This window comes from Abramis brama, assembly GCF_963993115.1.
Source record: "Abramis brama genome assembly, chromosome: 16".
NCBI lineage: Eukaryota > Metazoa > Chordata > Actinopteri > Cypriniformes > Leuciscidae > Abramis > Abramis brama.
The window spans coordinates 16,908,781-16,932,323 of record NC_139978.1 but is presented as its reverse complement, the minus strand read 5'-3'; the positions used below and the strand labels follow the sequence as shown (position 1 = coordinate 16,932,323).

At 37.1% G+C, this 23,543-nt stretch overlaps 2 protein-coding genes across 7 annotated transcripts in view; both read right to left on the bottom strand.

The window, feature by feature from the left end:
- slc23a2 (solute carrier family 23 member 2) overlaps window positions 1–8,775 on the bottom strand; it is a 53,087-nt gene extending 44,312 nt beyond the window's left edge. Inside the window, exon 1 of one of the 2 annotated variants that reach the window (XM_084086866.1) lies at window positions 8,472–8,775. The gene's annotated coding sequence lies outside the window, so the exon portion shown is untranslated. The remainder of the gene's footprint in view (window positions 1–8,471) is intronic. The other variant, XM_084086867.1, reaches the window with a different exon arrangement.
- A 3,459-nt stretch (window positions 8,776–12,234) lies between these two features.
- The window catches only part of kcnip3a (Kv channel interacting protein 3a, calsenilin), a 60,482-nt gene continuing 49,173 nt past the window's right edge, over window positions 12,235–23,543 (bottom strand). For 4 of the 5 annotated variants that reach the window (XM_084138567.1, XM_084138566.1, XM_084138569.1 and 1 more), the window contains 7 exons: window positions 21,880–22,004; window positions 16,627–16,696; window positions 16,445–16,515; window positions 15,021–15,128; window positions 14,806–14,910; window positions 14,646–14,708; window positions 12,235–13,697 (listed from right to left, as the gene is read on the bottom strand). In XM_084138567.1, the coding sequence (XP_083994693.1) occupies window positions 13,650–13,697; window positions 14,646–14,708; window positions 14,806–14,910; window positions 15,021–15,128; window positions 16,445–16,515; window positions 16,627–16,696; window positions 21,880–22,004 (590 nt within the window). In that variant the 3' untranslated portion in view covers window positions 12,235–13,649. The remainder of the gene's footprint in view (window positions 13,698–14,645; window positions 14,709–14,805; window positions 14,911–15,020; window positions 15,129–16,444; window positions 16,516–16,626; window positions 16,697–21,879; window positions 22,005–23,543) is intronic. The other variant, XM_084138568.1, reaches the window with a different exon arrangement.

Here is a 23,543-nt window from a genome sequence, read left to right as displayed (position 1 = left end):
GCAGATATGCATCAGGGATACAAGGATGATATACTCTTGAAAGAAGAACTAATGTTTAAATTGCTTGATTGACCTTTTGCCACCGCCTTCAGGGAACGTCATGACTGGCCACTTGGTTGGATCGGGTCCTTCCAACCGCCCGTCTATATGAAGTTGGAACCAAAGCATTGTGTTGGACCTGGAAAAGCCGCAGCTAACCACATTCCTCAAATGCCAGGACTTCTTCCTCCACAGACACTTCTTCCTCACTAGTTCTCTGTCAATAGCTTTAGAGGAACTTGTCACTCGTGACAAATAAAACTCATCAGATTCCACACACATATACAACCCCAAACTCAGCATTTATACACTCACAAACTTCTACTTAAAGCAGGAGTCAATGGTTTCAAAAATAGGGTCTAAGAACCCCCCAGCTGTCCACAAGAGGGTGCTAGGGGGTCCACAGACAAAAAAAAAAAAAAAATGAACAGTAAGAAATAAGACATGCTATACATAGCCTATAAATAGTAAGTAAACTGATTGCCTCTTTCTAAGGTTTTTTTTTCGTCACTACTGTTGTCCTTCATTCGCTGACTGTCTGGCACTATTTTTTGCTTCGATATTATTAACCATTTTTAATATTTAATGCGAGAAATGCTAGAGAAATAAATCTGACTTCAACTGAAAATATTCCTGTAATATTCTAATATTGCACACACAAAAATACTTTGTATTAAACAAATTATAATAGTACCTTTACTTAATATTATTAAATATTCTCCATATAACATTTAAATACTTTTAAATTTAATAGGTTTAATCATTTAAAGTTTAATAAGTTTTAGCTTTAGTGTATTTTTGTATATTGTTCTTAAGTCAAAACAAATTATTATTCAATACAATTTTAAAAAATTTACTTTTGGAAACAATGTGTCGTCAATATTCACATTTACTATTTTCAGTGTTGTTACTGTTAACTAAAATAAATCAATAAAAATCCCTATCTTTAAATAAAAATAAAATAATTGATAAATATTATCATTATCATCTTATTATTATAAGTTTTAATTTAAGAAAATTAGAAATGTTGCCTGGACAATTAACTGAAATAAATATGCTTAAGTTGAAATACTAATAGGGTGACCATATGTCTTCTTTTTCCCTGACATGCCCTCTTTTTGGACCTAAAAAAAAAATGTCCGGGATTCGGCTTTTGCTTTCTACAGTGGCTGTTTTTGCATTGCTTTAGGTCCCGCCTTCTCGCACGCCACCATTGGTCGGTCGGTCATGTATGTAACGCAAACATCGGTCAAACTGCGCTTGCTTGTCAACAGTGGCAAAAAAAAAGGGCCCAAATGTAAATTCACAGATGATTTACAGAGAAAATTGACATTAAATATAGAAGTCAACATTTGAAGTGGATCAAAAATGTTCATCAAAGTTGTCCTAAGACAAGAACGGGTTTTGTAATTCATGTATAACTTTGATGAAAGGTTTTGATCCACTTCAAATGTTGACTACTGACTACCCGAGTCGTCATTCTGATTTTCACTGGTTTCCCCCAAAGAGGCTGACCTTTCCACACCCATGAAAACACATTCCTCCATACCAGTTAACTCGCACAAATATGCAGTTTAATTAGCCCTCTCAGTGGTGAAGCGAGTTTAGTGACAATACCGGAGCACTGCAGGGGAGCCTGACATCACTGGACTGCTGACCTGCCCCACTGAGCGGAGATTTAAACATCAGCGCACCTCTGCAGGGGTGAACTTGACTTTCAGTGCAGTGAATATCAAAGAATGACACATTCCTTTAGAAATTAATATATCAATCGGGTATCTTGGATGCACATCAATTAAACACAAAAGGACCCCCAGAGAAAGGGAGGGGGCATTTAAATCAACAGGGGTATCTGAAGGGCTTCTGTCAGCAGAACAGGGTGGGATTGAATCTGGTCTGCGCCAGATAGCATGACAACAACATTTACTGCAGCACAGCGAGGGAGATTTATAGAGCTGTTTATCAACTACAAGATCTCAGGAGATGCTGTCCAGTAAGAATTATGGTGAACGTCTAAATGCAGTGCTTTAAAGCTGCCGTCGGCAACATTTTTTTTAATCATATTCAGTGAAATCGACACTATAATCCGACAGAACAACATAAATAAAGTGGTTTTAGAAAAAAACCCGAGCTTCTAACTCCACCTGGAGCGTGTTATTTGTTTTGCAAAAATCCACCGCTCCTGGATCATTGGGTCCAATCAGCGCTGGGGGGTGTGATATCTGACTGTCAATCACAGGTCGTGCACACGCCACAGATTCCACTCCCCCCTCGCGCTGAGTCGCGTACGTTAATATCACATGCACACGCCTGAAGTTCGCAGGTGTGTTGGATTGTACGACGCGTGATGGTGGAGAGAAAATCTACTAACAAGCTCCAATTCTTCAGTTATTGCTATCTATGGGTAGATTAGCCAGGGCAGCCTACCTCCGAGTCCATGGTGTTCATCGATGCTGAAGAGACGGACGCGTTCACAGAAAACATGGTGCACACGCACTGATGAGTGACGAACTCGATGGGAGGGTGCTCGCTGGTAGTGGGGAGGGGCTTGAGAGTTGTAAACATTCAAAATTTTGGCTAAGTCGACTCAATCTGCCAGACTTGCCGACAGCAGCTTTAAGTCTGAGCTAATATGTTTAACTATGTGAGGAGATCCAAAAAAAATAAATAAAAAAAATCTAAATTTAAAAAGAACAGGTATACTGTTCAGGTAAAAAAAATAACTCTTTACCAAACTATAATGATATCAACTCAAAAAGACTGAATCTAACAGGTTATAGATCAATCTGACACAGAGACACTAACAAAAACCACTGTCTGCACATTTTGTGAAAAAAGGTCACCGTCAAGGACGTCATGGTTTTAAAAACCATGCAGTCAAGAACATCATGTGACCCTGATTGTCTGCTTTGGGTGGAATTTGGGGTTTTTTTGGAGGGATTATGGGGGGTGCTGGAAATAAATACATAATACTCAATAAAAATAAACATGAATAAGACTTATGTTTCTTTTTTATTTATTTTTATCGATTGCAAAGATTGCAAAAATTAACTAGATTAATAACACATTTTTTCTGATTAATCACGATCAATCGCGACTTACGTTTTTAATATATTTTATAATGTAACAATTTCACAGTTAATCTCCAACTGAATGTAGAAACAACAAAGACAGTATATTACAGGTAGGAAATATACAGAAATTGAATAAAGTTATCAAACAGTTTGCACTGCATACATTTTCAATTATATTAATCCTTATTAAAGTTACAAAAGTTATTTAGTCAAGAGCAGCGAGTGTTTTTCTCTGTTACGTTTTGTTTTTTTAATAACTTTACTGACAGAAAGCTTTATTGGCTGCTGTCACTTTAAAACCAGCCGCTGCCGACAGAGACGCAGATCTCACATGCATCTCATTCTCTCACAACTCTTTGCCTTTATTTAAGGCATTATTTAACTAATTTAAGTCAACTCAATTGCTTGAAATCACTTCAAAAAAAAAAAAAAAAAAAGGGGGAAAAAAGAAGAAAAACCAGAAAAAAGAAAACAGTACAATGTGCAGCTTAAGTCTGTCATATAGGCTAGGCTAGATAAAATTATAATGAGAATATCATTATAATTGTGTGCTTGAGACACGGATTTTAATGGTGTGACTTGTTTTTGTAATCAGGCTCTCATAAAATTTGATTTAGATTTATCGGCCAATATATCGGTTATCGGATTTCAAATAAATATTATAGGTTATCGGTGCATCCCATAATGATAAATAACCACCAGTGATAAATTCTCAGAAGATGAACCAGATCATTGATCAAAACCAGATCATTGTTCAGATTAAAATCCATACATTTAATGGCACAATGTTTTTCACACAAGCAATAAACGAGGTAAAACCAGTGACTTATCTAAACAATCTCAGAGCTAATAAAGATTGATGCCAATAAATTAAATGAGTAAATGTCACAGGATCCTTCTTTCATAAGAAACCTGACACCTTGCTCTTATGCAAGGTGTGAAACCCTCACAATTTACATTACGGCAAACCAAAAGGTTCTCAATTATGCTAAGTCCTATAGGGTGGTTTATTGAAAGAATCTCAATCAGAGGCCAATAAGTGTTATTCATAGGTTTTTACAAAATACAACTATCAGGCATGAAAACTGGTCAGGGGTAGAAGGAGGATACGGCACCAAAAAAAAAAAAATCGAATAAAGGAGAAGACAACACATTAGAGACTGTTGTTACGAGCGTTCATGCTTACGGTTGCCAAATTTCAAGAATTTAAACCCCAGTCAGAGCTTTTCTGTTAAAAGAGCCCGTTTTCTACCCGGTCTTTTCAATAGTATCTGGCAACCATACACGTGCGTGTGCTTTCTACACTTCTGAAGTAGCGCGGATGATCTGAAAACACCATAGACAGTAAAAGAAATGGACACAGTGACCCCATTGGATTCAACGGAGAAAAGTGAAGTCAATTAGAAGCACTCACTTCCTGATGGCTGAGCGTACTGCGCAGACTCAAACTGAGCTTGACGACGTAGATGTGACGTGAGCAACCCGTCTGTCTTCTAGTAGCTGTGCCAAGAGAAATCTGAATCATTCCCTTCCGAAACTTGCAGACACGGAGAGTGTGAGTATGAGGTGTCCATGAGCTAGGAGCAGGAGAAACTTTTGCTAAGTATTCTGATTAATTATTTTGTCATTTTGCCTCCACGTCCCCCCAATTGCGTGCGAGCTTCTCCTCCTGTCCATACGGTAATTCTCTACTGTGCAACAGAGAGTTGCGTGGTTATGACGCAATCGTTAGCCTATTTTTACAAAAACTGCTTCTACGGGGCCATAACGTAAGATACAAGGTAATAGAGCCTTTTATACATTTTTCTGTTTCTTTAGAAATAAATAATGGACAAATGGAGTCTTTAAACGCCTCAGATGTAAAGTTATTCGCTGTCAAAGTGACGCCAAAATGAATGGGAGTCAATGGAATGCTAACAGCAGGTGATGGTCTGCTAATCAATGGCGGCACCCGAGGAAGCTTCAGTTTTTTCAGAAACATTGGCCCCCTGGAAAACACAGACAAGTAAGCTGGAGTTCCGCGATCTTCATTTGAGATTTTCATTGAAAAGATTCTCACGACCCCCCCCAATTTTAAACAATGTCTCCGTTTGATCACACAATGGAAGTCAATGGTTAGCCTATACATCTTAAATATCTTTTATCCACAGAAGAAAGTGTCATACAGGTTTGGAACGACATAACAGAAAGACAGTACCATCAATTAATGCTTTATTTTGCATGACCATATTCTACATCTCTTAATCCTACCTAAACTTAACAACCATGCTAACTATCAATAAGCAGTAATTAGGAGTTTATTGAGGCAAAATTCAGCTAATAGTTAGTTAATAGTAAATTTGACCCTAAGCTAAAGTGTGATCATACATGTATGTTTCATCATGAAAAACAGAAAGAGACAGAAAAAGAGAAGAGAGAATCAGAAGTCATGTGAAAAAGACTGAAATAGCGTGATCGAGAGTGTGATCGAGAGTGATGGCATATTTTTCGCTTCAAGAGACTAAATCTCATTTTGTGAGTGATCAGATGACTGAGAAAAAGAAAGAACAATCAAAAAGAGGAAGAAAGACATCTTGTTTTTCAGTGGTGCATTACATAACGTTTTGTGACCGTCAGCCCGCTAGTGTGTTAACATGCCCTCTCAGCTTCACTGTTTAATTACATGCTTCTCCCTTTCCTTAGTTAAGCTGTCTGGTAAATCAATACAGTTAATTGGCAATTTATTAAAACAATCCACTTCTGGGTATGTTTGGATTGACAAGTGAGCAATGACTTCTGCTGACAAATGCTGATTCTAATTCTAAGATAAAAAAAAATAAAAAAAAGTAAGACTATACAACTATGAGGATCCATCGCCTTTAACTTCCCTGTACAATTTTAAGACAAGTCAAAACCAAGCACAACAGATTTGTTTAAGCATTCCACTCAAAACAGTCTTCTGCTGCTTGACAGCTTGTGCTATAAAACACAGCGGAGTTCTTCTGAGCTACATTGGTTTATCTAAACTGTTTATGCAGCCCTGGATGTCTTTCTGTTGACATACTTTTAAAGGTTATCGGTTTAAAAAGAGTATAGAATCAATTACGCTCTCAGAAACATGCAGCGGAGTAAAGTATTTAGTTACTGTACTAAAGTATCTTTTTGCCTATTACTTTGTAGTTTTAATGTAGCACTGTTTTTCAGATAAACGAGTATGTGAACTTGGCATGTGTCCTAAATATCTGCAAACATGGTATTTTTATGCTTTAAATAGTACAGTCAAAAAATGGCATACAGCTTGCACACTTTTTTTAATTTATCCGCTATACTGTAGAGAGCTTTTTGAAGGATATTTTTTTTTCTCAGAATTAATTTTATTTCTTACAATTCTGAGAAGAAAACAAAAGTCACAATTGTGAGGTATAAACTCGCAATAAAAAAAAGGTCATTGCGACTTTCTCACTACTTTTTTCATGCAATTGCGAGTGTGTATCTCACAATTCAGACTTTTTTTCCTCGCAATTGCGAGTTTATATCTCACAATTCCGAGAAGAAAAAAATATGAGAATCACGATATATAAACTCACAATTCTGGCTTTTTTTCCCCTCGCAAATTAAAGTTTATAACTAGCAATTCTGACATGTGAGCTATAACTGTGAGCTATAAACCTGCAAATGTGTGGAAAAAAAAAACAATGGTGAGATAAAAAGTCGCAATTACCTTTAAAAAATAAATAAAAAATCTATTCCATGGTGGAAAATAGATTCCATATGGAGGAGATGTCACTGACTTTATACTATCTCATGGATGGATTGATAATTTAGGAATCATTTACAAAAACACCCAAAGCACCATGAATGACTCAAAAGAAAATATAAAAGAACATAAAATCCATATTTTACAATGAACCACAGAAAGACGGAGAGCATACGTTGGCTATAGATGACCTCCATTCTCTATGCATAACTGGAAGATTCATGAGGGCATGATTTGCCATTCATACTTCAGCGTTCCCACACGATGAAAAATATATATATGGCATTTCCAGTCATTCATGATTGCTGGGTAAAATTAATTTCATAGAGATTTCTGAGGAAGATTTAAACATGCATGTCAGAGAGCAAGCTTTTACATTACTCTATGATTTTTCTTAGTGTACAAATGTTTCCAATAAGACCCTCAACACACAGACTGATGTTATCACGATGGCTTGAGGAAAGTTTTACTCTACAAAGATCAACATCTTGCTGATTTAATTTTTTAGTGCCAAATATTATAAACAAATGCACTACCACTCAAAAGTCTGGGGTAATGATTAATACTTTTAATCAGCAAAGATGCATTAAATGTATTATAAGTCACAGTAAAGAAAGACATTCATAATGTTAGAAGTCATCACAATTTCCTAATATTTCCAGATTTTCCAAGATCATTTATACAAACACCACTGACTTTTTTTCTTACTAATTTGCCATTCGGCGATTTATGTCGCATCAGTGTCAGCGCACTGGGAGAGGTTAAAGTCAGCCTAGAAACTTTCAGTTTAACAATTACCAAATCCATATTCAATGAGGCACAAACTATGTCCAGGTTGTATCACAAATGATGATGTCAGGCATGAACCTTATGACCCTGCTCTTCTTCACAATCTTTATGTCACCTCTTCTATCAAACTATTACTAACCTTGACATACTTCTCAAAGATAATCGAATCAAGTATCCCTTTATTAACTAAGACAAGAACGTTTAATATTCAAACTATCATGTCACCATACTGGAACTGGATACTTGACAGAAAAGTACATTTCTCACTGCTTTTGAAGGGAGAAATTTTATACTTAATACTTTGTTGTGTTTGGCTTAATTAAACGTGGCGTTTTAATGTCGTCTAGCATTATTAAATCTTAATTAAGTGATCAACCATGTGTGCGCAGGCTAGAAAACAGAGATTAACCCGCTCGCTGTCACCTGTAGTTATTATAAGATGAAAAAATACATCTCGAACCAGACCGGCTGAAAGCACGTGGTCCTTTAAAAAGAGCCAGTGACTCAACATCCATATGGCTCAGCTCAACAGACAGATCGATAGAGCTGAACGTTATCCATACCTCAAAATCAAGTCTTAGCCTATATACACACACATAAACCAAAGAACAAGCACAAGAAAAAATTTAAGTGTTCATATAACAACAGCGTCGGCTTTATTGTACATGCAGTCAAGCCGGTTAGAAGTCAGATTCTGCATAGCTGTATCGCATCGCTGGGACTGGAATAAGGTGTTGATGGGATGCGACTAGGACATTTTCCGTTATGATAAAAATATATATTTACAAGTACACCACTTGCGTCACAAAATACATTCAGTCGTTATTGCTCACCTTTCAGGGAAGAAAAAAACCGTCGTCCTCCTCTTTTGTAATTTCCCCTTGTGTTCAGTCGCGCTACACTGAGTGTCCTACTTCAACACTACTGAGGGTCAATACAGAAACAGCGACTTTCTCTGAGCAAACATCTTCGACAGGAATGAGTCTTCTGACTACACGGGCTTACGTGTGATGAGCAGGAGGCGAGTGGAACGGGATTTTTTCCCCTCTGTTATATAGCAACACACACAGGAGCACTGTGGCATTTTTTCAACGCATGCTCAAAACAAACCCTGACGTCGCGACGCTCACAAGCCCCGCCTTCTGGTGACTCGCGGCCAATAGAATTGTTCAGAAGCGATGACGCATCACTCCAGTCACCGCTTTTACAACGGTGTAGTTTCCGCCCCTGTGATTCCATAAGTCCGCTGAATGCATCCTCCTTCACACGCCCCCTATATGCCTCACAGGACCAACACTTCCTCCTAGTGTGCTTTTAACAGTAAAGATGGCGCTTTCATTTTCTTTTTTCCCTTAGAATAAGTAGGTTATCGAACTGACATATTTACAACATACAATATGCAATTACACAAATAGATCAAAAACTAAATTTTGATGCGCTAAAAGACGGAAAATATATGTATATAAATATATATAAATGACATAAACATACCTAACGTTATTAAATATACATAACGATATGTTAATAAAAGAAGCACATTGTTTCACTCAAGGCCATCCGTGGTGTTCCTTGACGCCCCCTGTCGGTCTTCAGACTGCACTGCGTCATTACTTAATTGACCTACATTCGGTCAACACTACATAATGACAAGGCACCAATGATATGAGCCGCATTTCACATTATAAATATTAGTAGGAAAGCATCTCTTAGTTTTAAAACTTTGTGCTATTTGAGTGCAGTTTTGAAAATATCAACACGTGACCTGTTTTCCATTATCATCATTATAAAACATTTTCATTATAAAATAAATTATATAATTACTGAACAATCCACTAAAAGAACATGTAACGCAGACACAAAGGGAGGTCACTGAGTGACTGTTATTTTTGCTCAACAGAGAGCCATTGAAGAAGCAGATGAAGAGTTTGTTGTGTAATTCATTCATTGTGTTTTTGCTAAGCTTTTAATGAAGGGTTTAAGAGAGCAGCACAGCAGTGACTAAGCTCACTGACCAAGCTCACTGACCATCTAATCTGAACACATACAATAGCACCACTGAATAAATACAAAACTTGTTTTATGTGCTTTTATTATATAGGCTATGTTTACTTTATCATGGTAATACAGAGCAAAGTTACTCTAAATGGAAAAAAAAAACTTGGTATAGGCCTAGGTATTGTCTAAATGTAATAAGGGTTTTGAAGCCTAATAATTTTGTTACAATGGCATGTCTGTGATGTACTTAAATAAAATAAAATAAAATAGAGTAGGCTAGTCCTCAATTATGAGCGGTCCCAATACACTTGAGTACGGTCTAAAAAAATTCAACATGACTAACTTTGTACTGCCCCCTGATGGTGTGAATAGGCAGTGTTATATAAAATGAAAGAAATTTGGTTTGCAATGAATCCCCCTTTTTCAAATGGTATTTCCCTAATAAAATAAATAATTGCAAGCGTATTGTTCATTACATCCCAAAATGTAAGCCTTAAAATAAAAAGCACATAAAATACATAGCCTCCTATCATACACCGCTTTGGTAATCGACTAAATCTACTACTTTTTTTCTTTCAGTACAGTTAAAAAAAAGTTAATTCCCATGGATACAAAAAAGGGCTTTATTATTATGCCAATTTGCTTTAAGCAGCAGAGAAGGGGAACAAAAGCATCGTCACTTTCTCTTGAACGATCTTTTCTCAGACTGACCTGAGTGACACTGAATATTGACCATAACTGGAAGCTTTGTAGAAGAAAGAGTAGGCTAACCATGTTGGCCTACATAATTCATAGGTCATGTAACATACTGTACTGTAGCTTATCTTAAAACCTCATGCCTGTAATTTATATAAATAAATTTACAGTCAATAAGTAAATTGTTAAAAAGTTAATTTAGTTATTTCGGTTTAAACAATTATGTCTGCATTTTACTGCTTATTTTATATGAATTCCACTGAATTTCTACATTGTCTAAAGTTTTACCTTAAAATTTCAACGATGACATTCTCGCTCAAATACTTTTTTGGAAACACTACAGTGTCCTTGTTACGCATTACATGAAGTTACTGCTGTAATAACTATAAATGACATGCGACTAACCCTAAACCAAACCCTAATGATCCTAACCCTAACCCTATATTAAGTACATGTAGTTAATTGTTATTACTCAGTACTTAAATGTACAGTATAACTACACTATAACACAGACTCAAACTTAAAATAAAGAGTAACCACATTTTTTTTATATAAATCTCACCCGGCTGGCTGTAAATGGCATGAATCAATAAATGTATTTCTGCTCAGAAATACACATACGGGAAGTGATGTCACTCCTGGAAATAGCTGCAGGTGAGAGGCAGACCTGAACTGACACGGAAAGAATCGGAAGTATAGTGTTGTCATAATACACAAACAAGAGCTAGACAGTGTTGACTTCGTCGTCTTCCTGGTTATTTAAGAGTTCAACGGCCTGAATCAGTAGCTTGGGTAGTATGGGTTTAATTGATAGATGTAGGTCAGTGGGTCTAAAGGCCTCACTCAGATTCTACATGTTAACTGATTTCAGGAATCACATAGGAGATGTCATAAGATAGAAACAAGATTGAACATATATTATGGGAAATGATACATGAGAGTATAAGGTGAAAAGGTTAGAGAAGAGAGATTATATTCCCTAGTTAGACACCCAAAGCAAACAAAATGGAGACGTGTCTCCAGCATGAACCAAAACACACACAGATTTGCATAAACACTGAAAATGGGGATAAACGTTTCTGTAAGGACATGATATTCTATATAAACACATTCTCGTGTTTTGGAAGGCAAATCACACACATGGAGAGGTGTAATCTGATTTCCCATTTCTGTTTTGCTTGGGTGAATTTTGTATTGTTATAATATATGGGATTTAATGGTTTTATAACTGACACATTTTTGATCACACACACCTTGAAGGTTCAACCCTTTTTAGGCATATAGGCTATGTGAACACACCAACAAAATTGATTTGTGAATGCTAAATTATCTTGAAAAAGTTGTCAACTTGTAATGTTAGCTGTAAAAAAAAAAGAAAAGAAAAAAGGAATCAGGAAATCAGGAATCTATAGTTTATTGTTAAAGTTGAAGTTAGTTCTAATATTACTCTCTCTCTCTCTCTCTCTCTCTCTCTCTCTCTCTCTCTCTCTCTCTCTCTCTCGTGTAACATTTGAGAGAGAAAAACTCTACAGTACTGCAAATCACAAATCCAATCACTGTTTGCTGGCATCTAATGGGGAAAATATGGTACTTATATTGTTCATACAATAATTATTTTTTGTTTTACTTTTTAAACGTTTTTCTGTCAAGAAAAAAATCTGCCAAGGGTCTTCTTTAAAATGAGACCAAGCTTAACATTTTTATGACAGTTTTTAGAGATTTTTGTCCTCTATGAACCTATGTGTAACTTTTTTTTTAAATTGACGCACAAGGGTTAAGAATAGCCTGTTTATGAAAAGCACTAAGAATAACTCACTGTCATTGGCTAAATGACACAACTTCCTGTCTTTCTTTAGAGTGAGTCTATCATTAAAAGCATCCGTAACATTAACAGAAACACACTGGTTTTGATCAAGAGTAGTGCATCTTTTATTCATTAGATCTACATGAATCTGCATCTGTTCCAACCAAATAAACAAAAAATAAAATAGTAATAGCTTTTACAATTTAGGTCTTGCTGAGAGTGAACTGAAAACAGACTTTTAATTTACTCCAAACTTTTAACTTCACGTTAGTTGTAGTATTTGTTCTTCTATAGGTGTGGAATAGTTATAAAAGGGGATTGTTGCGTAAAGTTACAATAACTGCCCCATATTCCTGATAATACAACTGTCTAATAAGCAGGATATGCTCAAAGTTGTCCATCGTGTTCTGTACTTCATAAAATAATAATATATAACCTTTACAAAACAATATGTAAGCAAAAGAAAAAAATAAAGATAAACAAGACTCTCATACAGTATTTATATCAGTCTGTTTCAAATATATATATAAAATCCAAATTATATATTTTTTTTTAAATAAGCATAATAACATTTGTAAACCACATTTTTAATAACCTGGACATGTCCGTTCATGCCCAAACCCTGCATTCCATTAAACACTGCCTGACAAATAAATATATTCCTGAAAATAAAACACATACTTCAATACTTCTAAATAGCCTATACTGTAAATATAATTTGTATATACCTGCTGTGCAAGAATCAAATGTGACCAAACATATGATCCTGGCCCCACTGATATGTGCAATACAGGTTTGAGCAGAACTTATAAACACTGGCACACTATCTAACTCCACGCATACAGTTGCTTTAGTTTGCTTACAGTTTTCTGTGGGACCTACTGGCTTACAAGGAAGAAAATGTACAACTTTTGTCAGTCTCCATGCAAGAAAATCACAAATATCTCACATATCTGGACAGGCATGCTTCAGGTCGTTCTTCATCACATTTATTTTGCTCTTTTGGTGAGTATTACGTGTAGTCTCATGTGCTTCAAATCGTCATTGGTGCTAGACGCTCATTTGGGTCCCTTGAAATCCATAGTTGCTTTACTCTCCTTCAAACTATGGTGTCTTGGAAGGTTGAGATTGAGTCTTGTAATGTCCCTCGTTCATAAGGCAGAAGAAAGCAGTCCGGAGTGTTGGAGACTCCATTGGAATCCATTAACCAGTGATGCAAAATGTGGCTTTGCTTCTTTATTCAGCTCAGAAAGTTCCACCACATGGTTGCCAGTATTTAGCAACAGGAAGGATCCCAGCCGTCCAGGCTTTTCTTATTAGAAGTAGTCCTGCTGTGAAGTACAAACTGTGAAGCCATACCGTAGGCTATGTGTTGGTCTATATACGATTCTACGGAGTGCAGCAGGCATGGGAGTAGTGCTACAGGACAAGACAGAGAGTGACTGCTGTGCTAGTTTGGTATATAGACATGTGGAGAGAACTGGTTTGGGACATTGAGGGCTGTATTAGTTTTAGTCTATATCACATTTTCAAAGAGCTGCATGGAGTTCATGATGTTTTCGTCCTGGAAAGCAGAAAGAAACAGTTATGACCGTTTGTAATGGTTGGCTGGCATCAACCCTAACCTTGACGGAATTTTCCGGATTTCATTGTTATACAGTAGGGGGCATACTTACACTCAAGTGTTGATAAAAAAAAAAAAGAATGCATGAAGCTAGAATAACATGTTTTTGTTTGTTTGTTTAAAAGCAGAGGGGCTGTTTTTTCTTTTGACATATTGCATGTTTAGATATTCATTCATTCATATCAACAGAATATTCTGGAGGCCGTTTTGTGAAAATGATCAAAAATGCTGGTGGTGGCTGGCAACTATTTACATACATTTGAATTAAATGTGATCATTTACATAAAAATGGTTATAATATACAATTTTGCACTTAATAATGCAAACATTGACATCTGAAGGGATTTAGGAATGTATGTTTTCGCACTGAACTGAATGTGATAATTCACATAAGAATATTTATTAAAATTTATTCATTTTGACATTGAATGGAATGTGATAATTTTCATAAAATGGATTCACAAACTATTTACAAATATTATTTTAAAATTGAAATGAATGTGATATATATAAAAAAAGACTTTAGAAATTTTTTACGTACATTTTCACATTGAATTGGAAGCAATAATTTACGTATTAAACTGTTAACACATTTTTGCACTGAATTAAATGTGATCATTCACAAAGAAATAGTTATATGAACAATGTACTGTACGCAAAAACCTGAATGCGATAATTTACATAAGAAGCATTTTACGAGCAATTCACATGAATTTTCCATTGAACTGAAAGCGATCATTAACATGACACTGGTTTTATGAACTATTTACTCAATTTTCACGTCAAATTGAATGTGATAATTTAAAGAATGTCATTTTTTAATTTATGTAAGAATGGTTACACACATTTCAAGCCAAAATTTGTGGGTAAATACTAATATCAACTTACTTTCTGACAGGTCTCAATAAACTCCTCAATGGTGACCACACCATCTCGATTTCTGTCCATTTTCTATAAGAAAGTTATAAAGTGTAGACGATCTTAATGCTCTATTAAGATTGTGTGTGTTGAGTGTCTTCATATGCATAAATGTGCTTGTTATTGGTACCTGGAAGAACTTTTCCACATGTTCAGATGGAGCTTCATCTCGCACACTGGGGTATGTGTACCTGCCCATCATGTCGTAGATTGACTTCATGATTAACAGCATCTCCTACATGCACACAAACACACACATGCCACTTATTACTCTTTGAGTCCGCTTGACAAAAGTATCAGTGATAGAACCTCTGGAGCATTACAGCATAAAGGTTTGGTGAGCACCTCTTTAGTGATGTAACCATCCTTGTTGATGTCGTAAAGGTTGAAAGCCCAGTTGAGCTTTTCGGTGACAGATCCTCTCAGCAACACGGACAGACCAATCACAAAGTCCTGCCAATGAGAGCAGCCGAGTCAGGGAAAAGGTAATGAAGGGTAATAAAGAAACACTATAGCCCCTTTCACACAGAGCGTTGATCCCAGAAAATTGCTGTAGAAGTGCCTTCTGTGTGAACGTGAACACGTCACAGAATTGATCCCAGGATGGGGACCTAGTAACATTGCTGGGATTAGTCCCGGAATGCGCCGTGCGTGAACAAAAGGCAGGACCAATGCCGTAATGATGACGCTGAAGCTGAGATTGTTTGCCAGCCTATGTAACGGTACGCGATACGCTATTATATGATCGAATCAGAAAAAAAATGCACAAGCGTGAAATCGCAGATAATAGGCAAACAAAATCCCCATGAAATTAGAATTTAAGTTTTTTGGCTTTTAGTATGAATGTTAGCCTTACTGTTATCTATAAGCTAGTGTGCTTCCAAAACAATGACAAAATTCACATTTACAAGATGTAAGCATTCAAAACTTACAGTCTCACTTCCGCCAATATGGATCAATGATTTTGATGACATCACTCTGCACTTCAGCTTCTCATCAGTCTTTCTGTCCAATCAAAATCTCTCTAGAATCTGAAGAGTCCCGCCCACTACATAATAAATAGATGCTGAAGCTGTGGCTGAAATCGGTCACTTGTTTGCACATTTACTATTTTCTACATGGTGAATGGCACATAGTACACTATATAGGGGATAGGGAACGATTCAGACAGGGTAAATAGGCTTTCTATTGTGGCGAATGAAGTCTGGTTTCACGTTAGCACACGATAGCACAGAGCGGATCATATGATCAAGTCGGCGCAAACAAGAAAACGTATCGGACCCATTTGAATTCTGCTCAGAATGCTATATTTTAAAAGTGATTTGGAGATTAGGAGGAGAAATGGTTAGAGATTAGGAGGAGAAATGGTTAGAGATTAGGAGGAAACTGCGGCTTTACCGAGTTTAACGGCTCCGGCCGAGCAGTGATTGGCCAATTTTAAAAAAGAGGAGGAGTTGTTCGATATGTCCCGCCCTGTTTTCCTGTTTCAGTGGAAATTATGTCAATACATTGAATAATGCTGCGACATTCAAGGCAATTCAGCAGGCCTTTAAGACGCTTCGGAGACATTACACATCACATCCTGATGTCACGTGTCTTTACGGGATCTTTACGGGATGTGTGTGAACGCATAAACAGATTCCAGAAAATCACTGGCAGTGTGAATTAACCAAAATCAAACGATCCTGGAACAACTCCCAGGACACATTAGCAGTGTATTTTCCGGAATCTCTGTGTGAAAGGGGCTTATGAGTGAAAAAAATTCTCACCTCAAAACGAATGGAGCCATTTCTGTCCAGATCAAATGCATTAAACAGGAAATGGGCGTATGTGGTGGCATCTGAGGGAATAATGAAAAATAGATCAGTAAGATATAAAACTTCAAATTAGTCTCCAATCTGAATTCATGCTAAACCAATATAATGATTTAGTGAAAAACATTTGTATTTACCCCCTTGGGGAAAGAACTGAGAGTAGATGGTCTTGAAAGTTTCCTCATCAACCAAACCACTTGGGCACTCCTTAAATGGAAAGAGAGGCACATCTAATTAAACATCTAATTAAACAGATAATGGACTAATTCTCACTGTGCCACATCGGCAGCTCATGAAGGCTTTAAATAAGAGCATTGTGCTAATTTTCTGCCCTATATTGTACACATCTGCTTATGCAAACAGAAAGAACAACATTTTCAATCCCAAAGCTTTTCTTTAAAGATGAACTGTCATTTTTTAAAATTAATTATACTCCTACTGTTTGTGCTGCAGACATGAATGGTAACTCAATCGTGCTGCTTGTTGAGGATAGGTGTGCTAATACTTTTTAAACAACCTGGTTGAGTTATCACCTGTTGGACAGTAAAATGGGTGAAAGAAATACACTTATGTTGAGGGAGGAACTCAAGTCCATAATATTTTGGTGTAGACTCTTTTGACTTGATGGGTCAGCGAGAAACCACCTAGCAAGCAACCATCCAGAATACTTGGGAAACAACCTAGCAACCTAGCAACAAACCAACAACCACCCACAGTACCCTAGAAAATACTTGCCCTGGCAAAACCCCAGAATTTGCAAGAAAGAAACCACCTAGCGATCCCACTAACACACTAACAACGATCCAACACAAACCTAGCATTGTGGTCGCGAGTTGAGTGGTTAAATGTGAAAAATCTGGATTTTTTGCAGTTCTGTTCGGAGTTAGTCATACAAAAAATGAAATCCTTTTTCTTTAAACGTAGTGCTTTGTTAAAATATAGTGTTAAACACATCACTTTTTCCATATCATCGATTTTATTCCCAGCGAACAGGGGGTGTTCTCAAAATTTTGGCAGTTCTGGCAAGGTTCTCTCAAAGTGGTAGCAAACATTCTTCCAGTAACATTAATAGAACATTCGTTCAGAGTTATCTGATATTTTTAATAATGTTCTCAAAACGTTAGCAAAACCCCCCCAAAAAAACATTATTCATGGAACTTTCTTTTTTTTTTAACGTTTTAGTTGGACATTCATCGAATGTTTTTTTAAATGTTACTTCTGTAATGGTTACTGTTTTATTATTGAAATTGCAAAATGGCCTATAACTAAATAAACTGCAAAATTTTACGTTTTCTAATATATTTATTTCATGCATGGATTTGATGGCACTTTACGAGCTTGCAGCGCCATCTGCGGGACAGTTTGCCAGGGTTCAATGCGCCAAATTCGAGTAAAATTTGCCATTGAAATGTGTTACTGGCCAGTTGCCTGGTAAAGCCAAAGAACAGCATTGTGTTTATTTTCAGTTTCAATTCACAGTAAATGCTAGTATTTCTCTGCAAGTGTTGAGTCACTTATAATTTGCTTTTGGGAACCCAACATGCACCAACAATCTTCCCAAATTCATAATGTCAACAAAGAGAAGTGTTAAAGGAGAAGTTCACTTTTAAAATGAAAATTCTGTCATCATATAATCACCCTCATGTTGTTTCAAACCTGTATAAATTTCTTTCTTCTGCTGAACAGAAAGGAAGATATTTAGAAGAATGTCAGTAACCAGGCAGTTTTTGGGTCCCATTGACTTCCATAGTAAGAAAAAAATATACTATGAAAGTCAATGGGACCCAAAAACTGTCTGGTTACTGACATTCTTCTAAATATCTTCCTTTCTGTTCAGCAGAAGAAATAAATTTATACAGGTTTGAAACAACATGAGGGTGATTATATGATGACAGAATTTTCATTTTAAAAGTGAACTTCACCTTTAAGGTCTCCCAGCGGTGTTCTGCCAAAATAAAAGTAAAATTATCATTTTACTGTTGTTCTGTAAAATAACTAAAATATCAAATAATAATAATGATAATAATTTTTATTGTTATAAAAAACTACAATAACAATAACAAATCCATTAATACTTTTATTTCTTGATTTCACAGACAGAGCTTAGATTAAGCCAGGATTAGGCCTCAGTTCAATTAGGGCATCTGTAGTTTTTATAAACATGCCTTAAAAAAAAAAAACATTACTGGTGTGCATCTTGAGACAAAACAATGGCAGTGACATATTTTAAGATATGTCAGTGTAAGTTGCTTTCAGTTAAAACAGCTCAAACATGCATTTTAGTCTGGGACTAGGCTTAAGGCCGCGTGTCCACTTCTGATGAAAACGCCTACCTGTGGGCGCTTGAGAGAATTTGTGGAGCGTTTTTTTCCTTTCTTGTAATGATACAGAATATTCGTGGAAGTGTTACTAATTTCTCATTGCACAGATAGTTTGTTTCTGTGTTTCTACAGTGAGGAAAATAAGTACAGTATTTGAACACCCTGCTATTTTGCAAGTTCTCCCACTTAGAAATCATGGAGGGGTCTGAAATTGTCATCGTAGGTGCATGTCCACTGTGAGAGACATAATCTAAAAAAAAAAATCCAAAAATCACAATGTATGATTTTTTTAACTATTTATTTGTATGATACAGCTGCAAATAAGTATTTGAACACCTGAGAAAATCAATGTTAATATTTGGTACAGTAGCCTTTGTTTGCAATTACAGAGGTCAAACGTTTCCTGTAGTTTTTCACCAGGTTTGCACACACTGCAGGAGGGATTTTGGCCCACTCCTCCACACAGATCTTCTCTAGATCAATCAGGTTTCTGGGCTGTCGCTGAGAAACACGGAGTTTGAGCTCCCTCCAAAGATTCTCTATTGGGTTTAGGTCTGGAGACTGGCTAGGCCACGCCAGAACCTTGATATGCTTCTTACAGAGCCACTCCTTGGTTATCCTGGCTGTGTGCTTCGGGTCATTGTCATGTTGGAAGACCCAGCCTCGACCCATCTTCAATGCTCTAACTGAGGGAAGGAGGTTGTTCCCCAAAATCTCGCAATACATGGCTCCGGTCATCCTCTCCTTAATACAGTGCAGTCGCCCTGTCCCATGTGCAGAAAAACACCCCCAAAGCACGATGCTACCACCCCCATGCTTCACAGTAGGGATGGTGTTCTTGGGATGGTACTCATCATTCTTCTTCCTCCAAACACGGTTAGTGTAATTATGACCAAAAAGTTCTATTTTGGTCTCATCTGACCACATGACTTTCTCCCATGACTCCTCTGGATCATCCAAATGGTCATTGGCAAACTTAAGACGGGCCTTGACATGTGCTGGTTTAAGCAGGGGAACCTTCCGTGCCATGCATGATTTCAAACCATGACGTCTTAGTGTATTACCAAGAGTAACCTTGGAAACGGTGGTCCCAGCTCTTTTCAGGTCATTGACCAGCTCCTCCCGTGTAGTTCTGGGCTGATTTCTCACCTTTCTTAGGATCATTGAGACCTTGCATGGAGCCCCAGTCCGAGGGAGATTGACAGTCATGTTTAGCTTCTTCCATTTTCTAATGATTGCTCCAACAGTGGACCTTTTTTCACCAAGCTGCTTGGCAATTTCCCCATAGCCCTTTCCAGCCTTGTGGAGGTGTACAATTTTGTCTCTAGTGTCTTTGGACAGCTCTTTGGTCTTGGCCATGTTAGTAGTTGGATTCTTACTGATTGTATGGGGTGGACAGGTGTCTTTATGCAGCTAACGACCTCAAACAGGTGCATCTAATTTAGGATAATAAATGGAGTGGAGGTGGACATTTTAAAGGCAGACTAACAGGTCTTTGAGGGTCAGAATTCTAGCTGATAGACAGGTGTTCAAATACTTATTTGCAGCTGTATCATACAAATAAATAGTTTAAAAATCATATATTGTGATTTCTGGATTTTTTTTTTTAGATTATGTCTCTCACAGTGGACATGCACCTACGATGACAATTTCAGACCCCTCCATGAATTCCAAGTGGGAGAACTTGCAAAATAGCAGGGTGTTCAAATACTTATTTTCCTCACTGTATATAAAAATGTCTATACAGCGATATGGGTCTAAAATCATTTCAGAACATTAAAGCTCAATATCATTTACAAGGTACATCTTTTTATATGTTTTTGCGATGCCTTGGGGCATTTGGGGTCCCTTGGGACTCCCATTTACCTATTCACCCACTGCGCAAATTAATCCTTCCTTCTGAGAGATCTCCCTCTTCTGTTTCGGTTATTTATTGGTATCTTCTTGAGCATTCATACAAACCCTTATCTATTACAACTGTTTGGGCCAAGGATCTTAATGAAGATGTGCATGTTTTATTTTCGGATCAGGTATGGAGGATGTTTAAGCTGTCTTCAAAGAACCCCAATCATCAACTGATACACTGAAAATTACTACATGGGGTTTACTTGACTCCTATGAAACGTTTCTATATGAATCTATCCTCCTCTCCCAAGTGTAATCTTTGTTCTCATGGATCTCTAGGCACGTACTTGCACTTCTTTTGGGACTGTCCCTCTCTCTCACCTTTTTGGACCCAGCTCTCACAGGACTTATATCTGTTGGACACTGATATTTGTTTGACCCCACACCATTTAAAAAAAAAGGATTTTAGGGACCTTACCTTATCCATTCAACAAAGATATTTTACTGTTAGCCGCTCTCACAGCGGCAAAAAAAGTTAGTTAACCGCTGGAATCCTCCTCACACAATGGACAGACGAACATGGACAGTGTCTTTGCTGGACATTATGGAACTTTCAACTTCTCGTATGCATGGATCCACTGTGAATTTATGGCATGCTGCTTTTGACATTGTGTCAACTTTTTTAACATCTATGTAATTTATTTATTTTTTATTTTTATTTTTTATTTTTTATCTATGTTTGTATTTTTCTTTTCTCTTCTTGAAGTCTACCAGGGGTGGGATGGGGTGGGTTCTAGATTTGTATAGTTGCTTTTGTCTTTGTATTTTTGTGTTTCTTGACTTTAAAAAAAGAAAACTCAATAAACAGTTGTTAACAAACAAAAAAAAGTCTATACAACGTAAAGTATTTGCTTTGGCTCGGTTCTTTACTCGAAGCTTCTAACACAATCACAATTGTTGGCACATTTGCGACATCTGGTGTTCAGACCGCATGAAGTTCGAAGCTTCAAACGTCATTATTCACGTGGTGTTGTAATTTCGATACAAGCATCGGTACAGTTTGTGATACAATAGTTCTTTGAAAACTGTGTCGGAGCCCAGGTATCAACCGTCCCATCACTACTTGCAACAGTCTTGATAGTTTGACCTCTGACCAAACACAGTAAATACTGAACTACCTCAACATTAACCCTTATTTTCCCCCTCTCCTTCACAGACACTTACATTTTTGAAGCCCCTATAAAGGGACTGCAGCTCCTTCTTGGTGAATTTGGTTTGAGCCTGCAGCTGCTCCAGACCCTCAGGCTGATGTCTCACCGTGGACAGCTCTAGGTCACTGTCACTGCTGTCTATGGGAGAGAAAGAGGAAAAAAAAGAGAGAGGAAGAAGGGGAAAGCAGAGAGAAAAAGAGGGAAGGGGTCGGGAAGGGGGTGAGTGTATGGGATGCAGGGTGGGATGGGGTGAGAGAGCATTTAAAAGTAGTTGCGAGGAGAGAGAGAAGAGGAAGAGGGGTGAAAGCAAAAGAGTTAGCATAAAAGTCAAAGACAGGCAGGAAGAGGATAGAGATGGAGGTTTGATAGACAGGGTAGCACTTTATTTTTCAATGTGATTGACTGCTGATGTCAATGTGAATTACTTTATTTTAAGTGTTTACATACTATGGCACTAAAGCAATTATAATGGGTGGATTTATAATTGGTGGGTTTAACTATTTGTTTCTTCTCAGCTCTGCTAGTGTCTGGATATGAGTTAGCATATAGTCATCAATCACATAATGAAGAAAGAGCTAAAGAAAAGAAGGTAGATAACTAAAATAATAGGCCGATGCTTACACTCACCGTCTTAACAAAAACAGACAAAAAGTGAGATAGGGTGGTAAGAGAAGGACAGAAAGGGAGAGAAAGAGAGAGAAAAAGAAAAGCCACACAAATTAGAACAAAAATCACAAAAAAAGATGGAGGTCTTCAAATAATCAGTGTTGTTATTGTTAACTAAAACTAAAAATCTATGATCAATAAGTCATGACAACAATCATCAAAATAAGTTAAGCAATTTTCAACTTTAAAGGAGAAGTTCACTTTCAAAAAAACTTTTGCTGATAATTTACTCACCCCCATGTCATCCAAGATGTCCATGTCTTTCTTTCTTCAGTCGCAAAGAAATTAAGGTTTTTGATGAAAACATTCCAGGATTTCCCCCCATGTAATGGATTCTATTGGGACCCAAACGGTAGAAGGTCCAAATGACAGTTTAAGTGCAGCTTCAAAGGGCTTTAAACGATACCAGACGATGAATAAGGGTCTTATCTAGCGAAACGATCGGTCATTTCCAAAATAAATAAAAAAGTTTAAGTTTTATAAGCACAAACGCTCGCCTTGCTCTGTTCTGTGATGCGCGTTGAAGACGTCACGTAATACGCAATTACGTTGAAAAGGTCACGCTTGACGCGTTTACAAATGTGCGGAAGGAGGACCATATACACATTTTCAAATGTATTTGTGTCAGTTTATCGTTTAAAATGCCCATTTCGTGTGCGTATCCTGGGTGTTTTAATATTAAAAAGCCAAAAAGAACATTTTCTTCAGGACAGAAATTTTTCAAGCGTGACCTTTTCAACGTAATTGCGTATTACGTGACGTCACGAACGCGCATCACAGAACAGAGCAAGGCGAGCGTTTGTGCTTATAAAACTTAAACTTTTTTATTTATTTTGGAAATGACCGATCGTTTCGCTAGATAAGACCCTTATTCATCGTCTGGTATCGTTTAAAGCCCTTTGAAGCTGCACTTAAACTGTCATTTGGACCTTCTACCGTTTGGGTCCCAATAGAATCCATTACATGGGGGGAAATCCTGGAATGTTTTCATCAAAAACCTTAATTTCTTTG